Source organism: Nicotiana tabacum, chromosome 21 (genome assembly GCF_000715075.1).
Source record: "Nicotiana tabacum cultivar K326 chromosome 21, ASM71507v2, whole genome shotgun sequence".
NCBI lineage: Eukaryota > Viridiplantae > Streptophyta > Magnoliopsida > Solanales > Solanaceae > Nicotiana > Nicotiana tabacum.
The window spans coordinates 77,829,350-77,842,200 of NC_134100.1; the positions used below are offsets into that span (position 1 = coordinate 77,829,350).

The 12,851-nt window shown below is 32.5% G+C and overlaps 1 protein-coding gene across 2 annotated transcripts; it reads right to left on the reverse strand.

The window, feature by feature from the left end:
- Positions 1 to 483: 483 nt before the first annotated feature.
- Positions 484 to 7,974, reverse strand: LOC107824402 (polyadenylate-binding protein-interacting protein 8). 2 transcript variants are annotated; one of them, XM_016651148.2, is made up of 10 exons: positions 7,045 to 7,974; positions 5,181 to 5,291; positions 5,051 to 5,095; positions 2,915 to 2,987; positions 2,725 to 2,837; positions 2,505 to 2,564; positions 2,258 to 2,305; positions 2,107 to 2,175; positions 1,698 to 1,759; positions 484 to 799 (listed from the first exon to the last, which is right to left on the reverse strand). In XM_016651148.2, the coding sequence occupies exons 1-10, from the start codon at positions 7,405 to 7,407 to the stop codon at positions 742 to 744; spliced, it is 1,002 nt and encodes a 333-aa protein (XP_016506634.2). In that variant the 5' UTR covers positions 7,408 to 7,974; the 3' UTR covers positions 484 to 741. The 2 variants fall into 2 exon arrangements, with proteins under 2 accessions (XP_016506634.2, XP_075098505.1); XM_075242404.1 differs by having other exon boundaries at positions 2,725 to 2,840.
- Positions 7,975 to 12,851: the final 4,877 nt, after the last annotated feature.

Genomic DNA, 12,851 nt, shown 5'->3' on the forward strand with positions numbered 1-12,851 from the left:
TCAATTTTGTGCAATTTTCTAGATCGGTTTGGTACAATTTCCCGATGAAATAGTCGAATTACTAGCCCAAACACTACAGTTATAAAAGAAGAAACAGATAGAAACATGAGCCAGAATCTGAGTGTCCTCTCCCTTCTTCTCTTTCCTTCTCTTCCGTCTGATTCTCTCGCTATAATAAGCAAGCTCAAACTAAATCAATATTAGAGATATTATCATCTTATTGAAGATCGCAATCACATTTGATTATGTGATTGCAAAATGCACTAAGAGAAAATTTACACACACCAGGTGACAACGAATACATGACATATGTCTTCCGCATATACTTTGGTCACTCGACCTCAGATCAATACTTAATTATGGTAACTTTATGTAATTTGGTGTAAAACACCTGGTGCGGGTAAATTTTTCCCCGTGCACCGACAGCAAACAGAAACATGCAATGCTGTGTCCAGAGACGAAAGATCAAATTATGAACCGGTATTCAACCAGCAAGAGATTCATAAGAAAATGACTGATCAAGCTAAAAGTACTAAAGGTAAGGGATATTCTCGTTAAGTAGTTCGTTAAACCCAAAGGTAATGCCATGTTCAGTACCAATAAAGTTACTGTGTTGGCAATAAAGAAAAAGAAAAGATGGAAATTACTGAACCAGAATTTTGTTTCGCCTTCCCATGGCGACCTCAAGTCTTCCAAGAGGGCTTTCCTGAACTCTTTCCATGTCATAAGAACAAGCATCGGTTACTGCATCGTGGAACGGGGAAGTCGTGGCCTCACTGGTGTTTTTGAAGGACTCACCCTACAAAATTAGACAAGACTGCAAAGTTAGAATTACACTTCCTTTCTCCTTTTCCAACTAGTTTGACACTAAAAAAAAGGTATATTTGACACTTTAATCATTAGAATTACAAGTTAATGATCTTCCATAGTTGTAAAAAGAAAACTCTAGCAAAGGTAATCTATTTTCAAATACTTAGCAGATTGTATCTTTTGGATAAGATCCCTTCATATTTGTTATAATCAGAGAGGAAAATAAGATCTAGATTCCTATTCTAGTCATACCTAGTTAGACTTAAGTAATAAATATGTATTTCAATGATAACTAAGGTTGGTGTCCACTAGAAATTTCCTTTTTCCTAGATAAGTAACAGAAACAATTAAGAGATTTAATAATTAATAACTTCCTATCTCTTCAAATTACTAACTAAAAGTTGAACATGTAATTTATATATGAAACCAAGCCCCTCAAATTTCTCAACTCTACTAATGCAAGTAGCCATTGGACATTACTAAGAGACATCTTCTAAACTAACCTTGAACAGGACTAATACAAATAAGATTCAATCGTCCTCCCAAAACTAGAAAACTTTCTGATTTATTCTCTACTATCGAGCATGAGCTACTCTGATCTTTAAGCCGCAAGCATTATATTCACGATCGACTTTTAGATGACAGAAAAGTAGAACGCATGGAATGGCACAATAATATTTTGGAGAGAGAGAGAAACGAAAAGGAAAAATTTCGGCAGTAGGGGAAGAAATTAGAAAGCATGACGTGGCGCCTCCTTGAATACAGCTAAACCAATATACCAATGTCAGAAAGATGGAAAATACAAAAAGAAAAATGAAACAATCTTTCTAGAAAAGTTTTAAGTGTGGACTAGCTGGGGCCATAGCCACTTGTAAATAAGCTTTTACCTGATGCGTTGGGATCCCAATATCTCACCGCAACAGTCTAATGCCAAAATTGCACTCTCGGCCTGCGCAGTTTTCAAGTATAAGATTACATTCAAATTCCATTCCATATTAACAATTTAACATATTGTTTTGAGAAAGTCAATAAGCAGTCATAAGTCCTCTTCCTTTATCAGCCTTAAACGAAATACCTATTTTAGCTTTAAAAGGCAAAGATTTGATATCTTGCTGCAGATTTCCTTAGCTACCCAAGTAATAATCTATTAAACCTTCCTTTCCTCAATAGCAATCAAATGGGCAAAAGACCGGCCAACAAATAATGTGGGAAATAAGAGAGTACAGTCCGAGGCAACTAAATAGAAGTTGTGTTATATAACATTCAACAATCCCTACCAAAGATAAGAAAGCATACCATTACAAACTCAACAAAAGCAATGCGGGTTGAGTGCACGTGATCCCCCAAAAGCCTCAGACGAGAAACCTGCAAAGTAAAAGTGTTCTTCAATATCACTTCTTAAGCTAACATTTCAAACTTAATGCAAACGTTTAAACATCATACTGACCTCACCACATCTTGTTTCAAAGAAGTTCTTGACGTCTGCCTGAGTAACCTATTCAGAATAGAGTAATTGGTTGTAAACTAATTATAAAATGCTAATGGATACTCTGGTAGAAAGAAAAAAAAAATTTAACCAACAGCCAAGTATGAGGCAGAGCATAATAACTACCAAAAATGTGCATCTGACAGAAAGATGCAGACAAGGAAAGAATGAGAAAACTTTACAAGGTCTCAAAGATAAAAATGTCTACCTTCTTATCGATATTTGTACAGTAGACTGTCCTGGCGCACATCTCACGCTCATCCTCCGACTACAGAAAACATCAATATTAAATTGAGAATTAAGCAATTAGTTCCATGAAAACAACATAAAAACTATTTCTCAGCATCATCCACATACTAGCACAGCAAAGTGCCAAAGTTCCTTTTTTTTTTCGGATAAAGAATAAAGTGCAAAATATTTATCCGTACCCTTGGAAGGAATGTTGGATTCACGGGTAGAATAGCAGTTTTCGAGGGTAGGACCTTCAGTGGAGAGAAACCTAATATTGTCCCACAAAGGCAAAGTGCTGCTCTCGCAGAGTCTGCTAGGATCGATTCCATATTAGCTTTGAATATTCAGCTGTCTTAAGAAGATTTCAAGCCAAATCATCCAACTTACATTCATCAGCGAACTCCACAAAAGCAAAACGAAGACGGGAATGTGGATCACCGCAAATTCGGCAGTCAACAACCTGGAAAGGAAGTAGCAAAAATGAGAATGACCATCATTACACTCCTTGATACATTAACACATTAAAGTTTTTCTCAGAAAAAAAGAACATGATTACAGTCTACCTTGAACAGAAAAGGAGGAATCATTCACATTAAGCATAACATGTAAAATAAATAAACAAATATGCCGGCGGAGATTGTGGCACAGTTGGTTGATTGACTGATTAGAATAAATCTGCTGTAGCTATGAGGTAAAACCGTAAAAGTCATTATTTTGGAAGTATATCAATTACGCCATCACAAATATGGCATAAAATTTAGAAACTAAGCTGACAAACAGGAAGATAAACATCCTGAAATTCATTGCAACCTTCACCATACTTCACACAAGCAGCTCGATCTATGCCCTCCCACACATTTAGAACTTCTTCATGACAAGATTTTTGGTCCCACAATAAATAGTTGAAACAAGTGCGCGAAAATATCAATTCTCACAAGAAGCAACTTTGGAAAGACAGATCATGATGCCCCATGAAGCCAGTTGAAATGCTCTTCTAGGGCAAAAACTGTAAGCGCACAATAAAGTATTATATTGGTGCCTAAACCGTAGACCACTATATACGCTGCCTCTTAGAGTCTAGTGCCTCAAGTTAGGATACCGCAAGAACCAATGACGTAAAATTTCCTTGGATAGGGGCTATTGAGGATTTACTTCAGGTCAAATGAACGACTGTATTAAATATTCATTAAGCCTTAACCATACTAACCATGAGGGCAAGACGCCTCGTCTATCAAAGTCGTCTTCACCAAAGTCAAGTGGACAAAGCTTCCAATTTGGGAAAGCCACGTAAGAACTATGACCCATGTGCTAAGTCACCAGAAAGCATGGTCATGCAATAAACCACAACAAAACCCAGCCCCTCCTCAATATGGTCACCAGCAACGTCACTGAGAGACACTGAATATAGCAACATTTACTGGAAGGTGTCTTCACTCAGATGTGGACACTGGATTACAAGGAGGAAATGAGAACTTATGCGCCATGTAGTGGTTAAATATTACAAATGGCATATTCTTATTAGGTCTTATGACTCTTATCTTCACATTTAAGTGCTTTTTCAATCAGTAAACCGCTAGCCAGGTTTAGGTTATTAATGTAGTTTCTAGTTCAGGGGTACATAGGGAGTCTGTATGATAGGTCTTTAGTAAGTCATATCATGATTTTTCTTTAATTATTTTAAAATATTGTTTTGAGTAAGAAAGTTGGCAGCTTATAAGTACTTTAAATTCTTTCAGTTTAATAATGACATTTATGCATTGAGTTAAATGGTTTCGGTTGAAGCTTTGGTAGCTTCATTTATAATCTAAGCACTTTACTTTAGAGTCTTTGTTTTCATTGTTTTAATCATCTGTTATCTTTTCCTCATTCCGCTTCTTCTTTCCAATACTTCTCCTATGTTGTCGACATGTGATATTAACAGGAACTACTCCAAACTCCGGCAAGCTAACGAAGAAATTAAAAATTACAAAGCTACCTTAGGCTAATGAGCCTTCCAACACGTTTTACACATTTTTGTTCTCCTAATTTCAGACAACCAAAACTAGATATTCTTTTGCCAAATATAATTTACAGATATTTGCCACATACCAGCATCAATATGTTATTTATATAACTTACGAATGAGACGATATTCCGATTATGTCTAAAGACCAGATAACTAATGCATATACCAAGTCATAAATTACGTTGGCGATTAGCCGATTATTAGTTATCTGATACTCAAGTTATATGACACTCTATAATGCATAATTAAGGTAATAATTTTAAATCAAGGTCGAAAAAAAGGGAGTAAAACAGGTATCGGATTCCCAAGCTAAGGCTTCCGTTCTGCTAAAGTATGATATAAGTAGCACACAAATGTATACCTATGTATCAAGTTACCACTCTAAGAACAGAAAAAAAAAAGCAATTCATTATTTCTAATTTAGATGCCTCAAAGAACTACAAGTATATGCACATAAGAGCAGTCAAATATCTAATATAATGGATCACATCAATGTTCAGAAGAGCAAAGTGACTTACTTGTCCATAAGCACTAAACAACGCAGCAAGCTGCTCTTCGGTGACCTAGATATTGAAAAGGCAAAACCAAAGATACTCTCTGAGTACTAATAAAAAATATCACATAAAATTAATGAGAATATATCCTTACGTTGTTATCTATCTCAGCGACATATACTGTTCGCCTGATGCTATCTTCTCTTTGAGCCTTGTAAGCTCTATTGTTCATTCTCCTTTTGCCTTGGTTATAGTTGTTGCCTCTCTGTGGAAACACAAGTTTAGGAGATATTACAAGGAAGACAAGAAAATTGAGATGGTTGTCTGTGATTCAAATATTCTGGTTAGCATACAAAATAAGACCAGATTGATCCAGGCAAAGCTGCAACTGAAATGTCAAGTATGTTGTTGATAAGTTTATGAGGCTAGGAAATCATCTGAACTGATACAACACAAACAACAGTTATGCCTCAGTCCCAAATAAGTTCAAGTCAGCTATATAGATCCTCACTGACCATGTTACTCCATTTAAACTCGTTTCATGCCAATAATATGCAAATGCAATTAAAAAGTAATAGAAATTCTCTATATTTTCAAAATCATCTAAATTGATGTTCTTATGAAAATGTAAACAACAACTAACTCTAACATGCATACAGATAAAACATTCCCAATTAGGAAATTACCATTAACCCAAGAGATGTAAAAGTCAACAACAACAATATCACTTATTTAATGAGTAACCTCTAGAGATGATGGCTGCGATGACTCAATACAAATCAAACTGACATTTAAAGTAACCAACTAAAACCCATTAACCCCATATTGACATGAAATATAAATATGCCACTGTAGGTTATTGAATGTTACGAGTGCAGAAGTCAAGTTCCAAATGCAAAACTTTTTCCAAAACAAAAAAGTCTAGGGGAAAACAATTCCTCCATAACTATTCCATAAAGCTAAAAATGAAAAAAATCACAACTGCATTTAAGCATAATGTACAAATTCCTGATAACAGATTCAGTAGTTTTAAAGTTAGCAAATGCAGTCAAAACACATAGAGATGCTTTGAATCGATAAGTAAGGGAAGTTGAAGCCCTGGAGGCCTTCATAACAAACACAATGCAATTCATTATTTACAAATATATTCATATTTAGACCAACTGACAAAAACTTGGATTCAAGTATAACAAAACAACAAAATAATCCCCTAAATCTCATCCGCATACAGCAAAAGGTTAAGTATCATCGAAAAAACCATTGTAATAGAAAGGTGCAAACAGCACGTTCACATTCAGATCAATACGACAAATTTCCATGTCATCCACTATAATGGACCGACGATACTCATCCGTTTTTAACCACCTAAGTACGTTACTGACAACCAAATTTCGGTGATCCCATTTAACTAACTGAATGTCAAGTTTCCATTGTTAATGAGTGGAATATCAGGAAACCCAAATCAATAAACCAGGTGTCAGAAATCCATTTTTGACTATAAACCCTTCAAACATTTCCTTGATAACTGTGAAGCCCAATTCCTATATTCAGTCCATTCAGCAATAAATGACCAATGTCTGATTGCATAATTTGAGAAACAGATTACTGAAGCTCCAAAGATCGTTCTTTTATATTTATTTTTTTTGGGTAATTTCCAAAGATCACTCCTAACAAGGAAATGTTAAAATTTTCAAAACCAAAGGCTGGAATTGCAGTTATATTTCCAAAACCACAGCAATTCATACCAAAATAATTAATGCTTAAACAGCCACCTCCCATGAGTACTAAAACAAACAAAAGGCTTTAAGTAAACAAACACACACAGAGTACTACAAAACTTAACAAGAATTCATTCACCATTAATTTGACAACATCAAAATTGCAACTTTGCCACGCGGAAATCTTGAACTAGTTGTTAAGTCATGAAACAACCGACAAAACAGACGAAATAATCAATTTTTCTTCAATCATATAATCAATGAAGAATTATAATCAGAATCAAGAACTGAAATGTATACCCTTCTGTTATTTTGCAAACCATCAGCACCTAGAGGAGTCTTGTTAGCTGGCACAAAATTACTCATGAGAAGCATCTGATCACAGCGATTATTATTATTATTATTATTATTATTATTATTATTATTATAAGAAGATGGGAAAAATTCCTTAGCCATTGGATTCAACTTGAGTTTTTTCAACATGTCAACAATATCTTGCATTTGGTATTCAGATTTTGCATTTGGGATTGGATCAGATTCCTTAACACAACCATTATTAGATTCAGAAATAATATTATTGTCAGTGTTTGGTGACAGAGATTGAACAGCAGGAGCTTCAATCACTGTTGTCTCACCACACACTTCTTTTGCACCAGCAGCCATTGAAATAGTAAATAAAACCTCAAACCCACAAAACAGAAAAAGCTCAAAATTTCAAGAAAATACTAGAATTCTAAAATTCCAATAGATTCAAGCAACCCCTTTTATGAAAAAACACAATCTTTGTACTGTATGTAAATATCTGAGATTTGGATGATCTTAGTAAATTAAATAAGCTCAAAAATAGCAAGAAAATACTAGAATTCTATAATTCTGATAAATTAAAGTAACCCCTTTTTGTGCAAAGACACAATTTTTATTTATACATGTAAATATGGAATTCTAAGAGTAGAAATGTGTGTAGAAAGGCCTATTGAAACAGACCCATTTGGAGAAAAAGAGTCTGAAATGGAACAAAAGAAGAAGGTGGTGAGAGAGAGGAAGAGTAGAGAAAAAGATAGTAAAAAACTTTATAGGGTTTTTGTTTGGTAACAAATTGAATAACAGAAGGCAGAGGATTTTGGTGGTATTCTTGTTTTTTGTTGTAGTTTTGTAGAGGCAAGTGAGGTTTTATGTGTGAATGTAGGCATATAGAGGGAGAAAGAAGGAAATGCAGTGTGGAGAGAGAATGGGAGGAGGTTGAAGATGGAGAAATTCTTTTTATAGGTTTTCTTATTTGTTTTTTTGGGTTTCTCCCCGCATATATTGTTTTTGAAAAAATAATATTCGAAAAATATTTATTATTTTTAAAAAAATAATAGCTAAAAAAATAATTTTGTATATATATATATATATATATATATTATATACACAAATTATACAAATTTTATATGCTCTACTAATATGAATTCACACACAAAAGTCTCCCTTGAGGAATAAAATGACCGAATCTGAGATGTCTGATTAAGGATAAATACTTACTATTCTAATATAATTTTTGTGATAACAATTTTGATAGAGCATAGGTTGCATGTGTTAAAATTATATAATAATATTTGATTAATGGTATAGTAAAGAAGAAAGATTCTTCTCTTTCTTTCTACCACATTATTTATTAGTAGTAAAATATTGTGATTCTAATACATTATGTTTAACTGATAAATTTTATGCATAATATACATGTCATGCGTTTAATAGTGTCATTTTGATGTATATATTGAATACAAATAAGAATTTTCTTAGCATTAAATTAAGATAAGGGAGGGGTAAGGAGGAAAATGATCTCCTTTAACTAATAATAATTTGAATATAAAAAAAGGGTGTTACAAAAATCTCATAAATTTGACTTAACCTATGAAAATTGATCATATAACACCAATTATTTTATTAAGATTAAAATAGAAAATTTAAAATTAAATTATTAATAAAAAAAAATATAACATTTTTTTTGAAACCTATTAAAGAAGAAAATACAATACACAAATTAAAGAGTACTAATAAGTTGTGTCTGATCTTTCTGCTATTTTAGTGGCGGCACTGCACACAATGGAGTGCGTGATGATTGGTGAATAGTGATTATCTAATAAATTGGAAAAGAAAGGTACTGCAAAAAAAAATTCTTTGAATTGAAATAATTAAAAGAACAAAATACAAGAAAATGTCTGAATTAGATTATTGTAACTCCAATATTCTTTTGTTAAAACTATTGAAGGTTTCATCAAAATGTTATGACTTTCGAAAATTTGGCACTAATTCTGCCACTAAGCCAAATGGACATTTTCTTTTACTCTAAAGTATGGACCTCAGGGGTAGTAAAAAGGAAAAAAAATATTCACCTCGATATTTATATTAAGATACATTAATTTATTATAGTCAATTAATAAATTAATGCGTGAATACTAATTAATTAATTACATTTAAGTAATATAAATGTATATAAATAAGATATAAAAATTATTTATTAATTTATTGTAAACTTTAAGATGCAACAACAAATTTAACTCCAGACATAAAATATGCAGAGGCGGGGTCAGGATTTGGAACTTATGGATTCAGTATTCTAATTCTTTTGAATTACTAGATTTTAAATTAATAATTTATGGTTAATTCAATAACTTTTTAAGACAAATACAGAGTTGGACAAAAGTTATTGGGTTCAACCGAACCCGTATACGAAGGGCTACCTCCGCCCCTGGTGGGGGGGGGGGAGAAGAGGTGCTATATTTTAGTGGGAATTGTTGGTGGGGGGATGAAAGTGACTGTACATATTGTCATGGTTCTTCTTGTGATAGCAATTGTGCTTTGAGTATTCATTCCTCAGATTTTTTTCTAGTCTATATTAAATGAGTAATACTAGTAGTCTTATGTAACGCAAATTCAAATTAGTTAAAGCCCTAATATAAATATTGGATGTCGAATAAAATACTAAAAAAATGAGCAATGTTTAATCTGACATTGACATCAAATTAATTTGATTGAAATACTTCAGAATATTCCATTAGGAATTTAGAATAAAAATCTGGTCATAAACTGAAAGGCATAAATGGTTGTTAGAGTATCCCTATGTGAAAATTTTGGCAGTCCCTATAGTCAATATCACAATTCAAATCATAATATTACAACTTTGAAATTAATCACAAGAAAAGATTCTTGACCAATTGAGTTATTTTTAAGTTAATAAATTAGAAGAAGTTCATGTTCAGGGTAAAATAATTCCTATGGAACCAACTCACATGGTTTTGTTGAGGTATCTTTGGATTTCATTTATTTATTAATTAATTAAGAATTGACAAGCGTACGATTTTTGGGGAAACGCAGTTACATTTCTTTCATATCACATCATGGAAAAAGAATTGGCACAAAAATAGTGAAAAATCCTCTAATGAGGCCAAAATTTCTAAACTTCATATCTCCTAGCATTTACGCACGTTTTAATTCAACAAGCATTCCTAATTAGACTAATAAAAAAAATTTAACTTATGAAACAATTTATATTTCTCGAATAATAAATACAACCACCAAAGGTTATGGTGAAACACTTTTATCCAAAAAATCTTGGGTACGGGCCTTAAGAACAGAGAACGGAATTTCCTGATATGAAGAGTTTTACCCATCAGTGGACTTATTCGACGCGAATTCGTATTAGACGAGTCAATAATATCTAAAATAATTAAATCAGAAGAAAATAAACGTAAAAACAAGCATGCAATCGATATTTAAAGTTAATACATGCATGCAAAACACCAATTTACCCTTGAGACAATACATTTATTCAATAATTTATATATAATCAATAAATCAAACTTGAAGCCAGGTAGATATCATTGGAGTAGTAATTAAAAGTCCTTTTTCATTTAATTTCCTCTTCTTCTTTTTTTCTTTTCTTTTTTGTCTTGTGATAAGAAAAATTACTCATTGACAATGGAAATCTTCATTTATATCCACTTGCTAAAAGATAAAAGAAGAAATGCGCTGTTCCTTTTTCACCTTTATCTCACCTTCTTTACTCTTTTCTTGATTCTCTCAACCAACAAACCCATGTAAATTGGGAAGAATAATATCCCTATTTCAAGTACATTTTCAGAAGAAAATGCAATAGCAGGGTAGGGGCGAATAAAGTACAATTATATTCATTGCTTTTTTATTAGGAAAAAGGTCAAATTCGCCTCCATACTATTTTAAATTGTTTAATTCTACCTCGTGTTCTATATTTGACTCATTCGGACCCCCAACCGTTAGTATATTAACAAAGCTTCTACGTGAAAGGGGTCTAAATTTATCTTTAAAATAGCGCACAGGTTAGCCAGTTTTTGGACTGGTCATTCAAAAATAGTTGGTGTTTGCCAAGTCATTAAAAAATAGCTATTATTTTGCTGCAACAGAGATAGGTCCAGCATAATATACTGGAGTTCGAGTATACTTTGCTGGAACTCTAATATATTTCCAGTATATTATACTGGAATTCCAGTAAATTATGTTGGAGTATTTTCCGGATTTTGAACAGTGTTTTTGTTCAGATTTGTCTTTACATGAAAAGTGGCTAAATTTCGATGACTTTTGAAACTGTGACTATTTTTGAATGACCACTTGTAAATCTGGATATTTTTGAATTTCTCCCAAATATATCCCACAAGTTTTGACTATGTTTTAAAATTACTTTCAAATTGGAACTTCGTTGGGAGTCGAGAGCAAAAATAAAATATTTTCTTAACAACGAGGTTAATATTAAATTCAAAGTTTAATAGAGTCAAAATTGCTCAAATTCAAATAGTAGAAGGATAAATTTGATCCATGTTTCATTTTTATTATAGTGAAAGCGAAGCGAGCATATTATAAATTGAACTTTACTTGTACATAGTTTAATTTGAAAAAGTAGAAAAAAGTTAAATTCATTAGAAAAGATGAATAAATATAGTAGCAAAGAGTCGTTCTTTTTAGTGTGGTCCAAATAGATGCCTTATGAGTTGTGACACAAAATAATTGCACATAAATTATGAGTTGTACTCTCTATAGCGACCATTTCACATGAATAATGCATTTGACGTTAACTCTTATATACATGTATATACCAAACAAAGGTATACTCGTCTTATAAATTTCATATTTAAATTCTTTGTTAATTTTTTTTTTCAAATGCACAAAAAGTACAGTGTGGTTACGACTCTTGAACGGCAAAATATAGATTAAGTTTTGACAATGAGGAATCTAATTCTCTGCCTTTTCATGGGCATCCTTTCAGATTTTTCTTACTTCTCTTCTTTTCTAACTATAAGCATTCAAGCAGACGTGAAGTCATAATTTAAACTTTATGGGTTTTAAATTCTACAATACTGGTATCAGGTTTTAGTAACTAGGTTCTGAATTTAACTTTTGTACATATTTAGAGGGTGTTTGGATTGACTTTTAATCTGGTCAAATCAACTTTTAAGCTCTTTTTAGTTTTTTTCAGTGTTTGGCAAAGCCAAATAGCAAAACCAAATGGCAAATCCAAAAAGTGCTTAAAATAAATTTAAAACTACTTAAACAAGCCAAAAGCAATAAGCTAAGCAACCCCTAACTTGTTGCTTTTTGGCTTAAAAGTTCTTTCTGCTGAACATTTTTTTTAAGCCAATCCAAATGAGCTCTTAATAAATTCCTTAATCTAGAAACATAGTTTGAACTAAAGCTATTGGGTTCGGTGCATCGGCTTTTATAACCTATACCAAAATGTTTAGTAGTAGCAAATGTTACAATTTTACAAAGTGGTTGTCGGAGATTCCTTCTTTTATACATCTTTTCCTTAAGTCATTTTTTCTTTTTAACTATAGGAGATCTTTTAGAATTTGAACTCTGATCCAAAGTGGTTCAGGAATCTCACTTAGTATTACGTATGAGTAAATATTACGATTGTGAGAAAAAAGAAAATAAGCCATTAGAATTATAATTCCTACCTACAACTTTCTCGCATTTTTTTTGTCTTGGCTCTACTTTTATGAGGTATACGTCTACGATTCATATTTTCCCCTTATTACCCCTTTTGATTTTGTGAGGTTCCTTAACTTCTAAAACTTTATGTGGTATGATACGTA

Excerpts from the sequence above, each read along its gene's own strand:
- LOC107824402 (XM_075242404.1), bottom strand. The coding sequence starts at position 7,407 with ATGGCTGCTGGTGCAAAAGAAGTGTGTGGTGAGACAACAGTGATTGAA. Across the intron at positions 2,565-2,724 it reads ATCCAACATTCCTTCCAAGG|TCGGAGGATGAGCGTGAGAT; the intron begins GTACGGATAAAT and ends TGTTTTCTGTAG. Across the intron at positions 800-1,697 it reads TTGGGATCCCAACGCATCAG|GGTGAGTCCTTCAAAAACAC; the intron begins GTAAAAGCTTAT and ends CTAATTTTGTAG.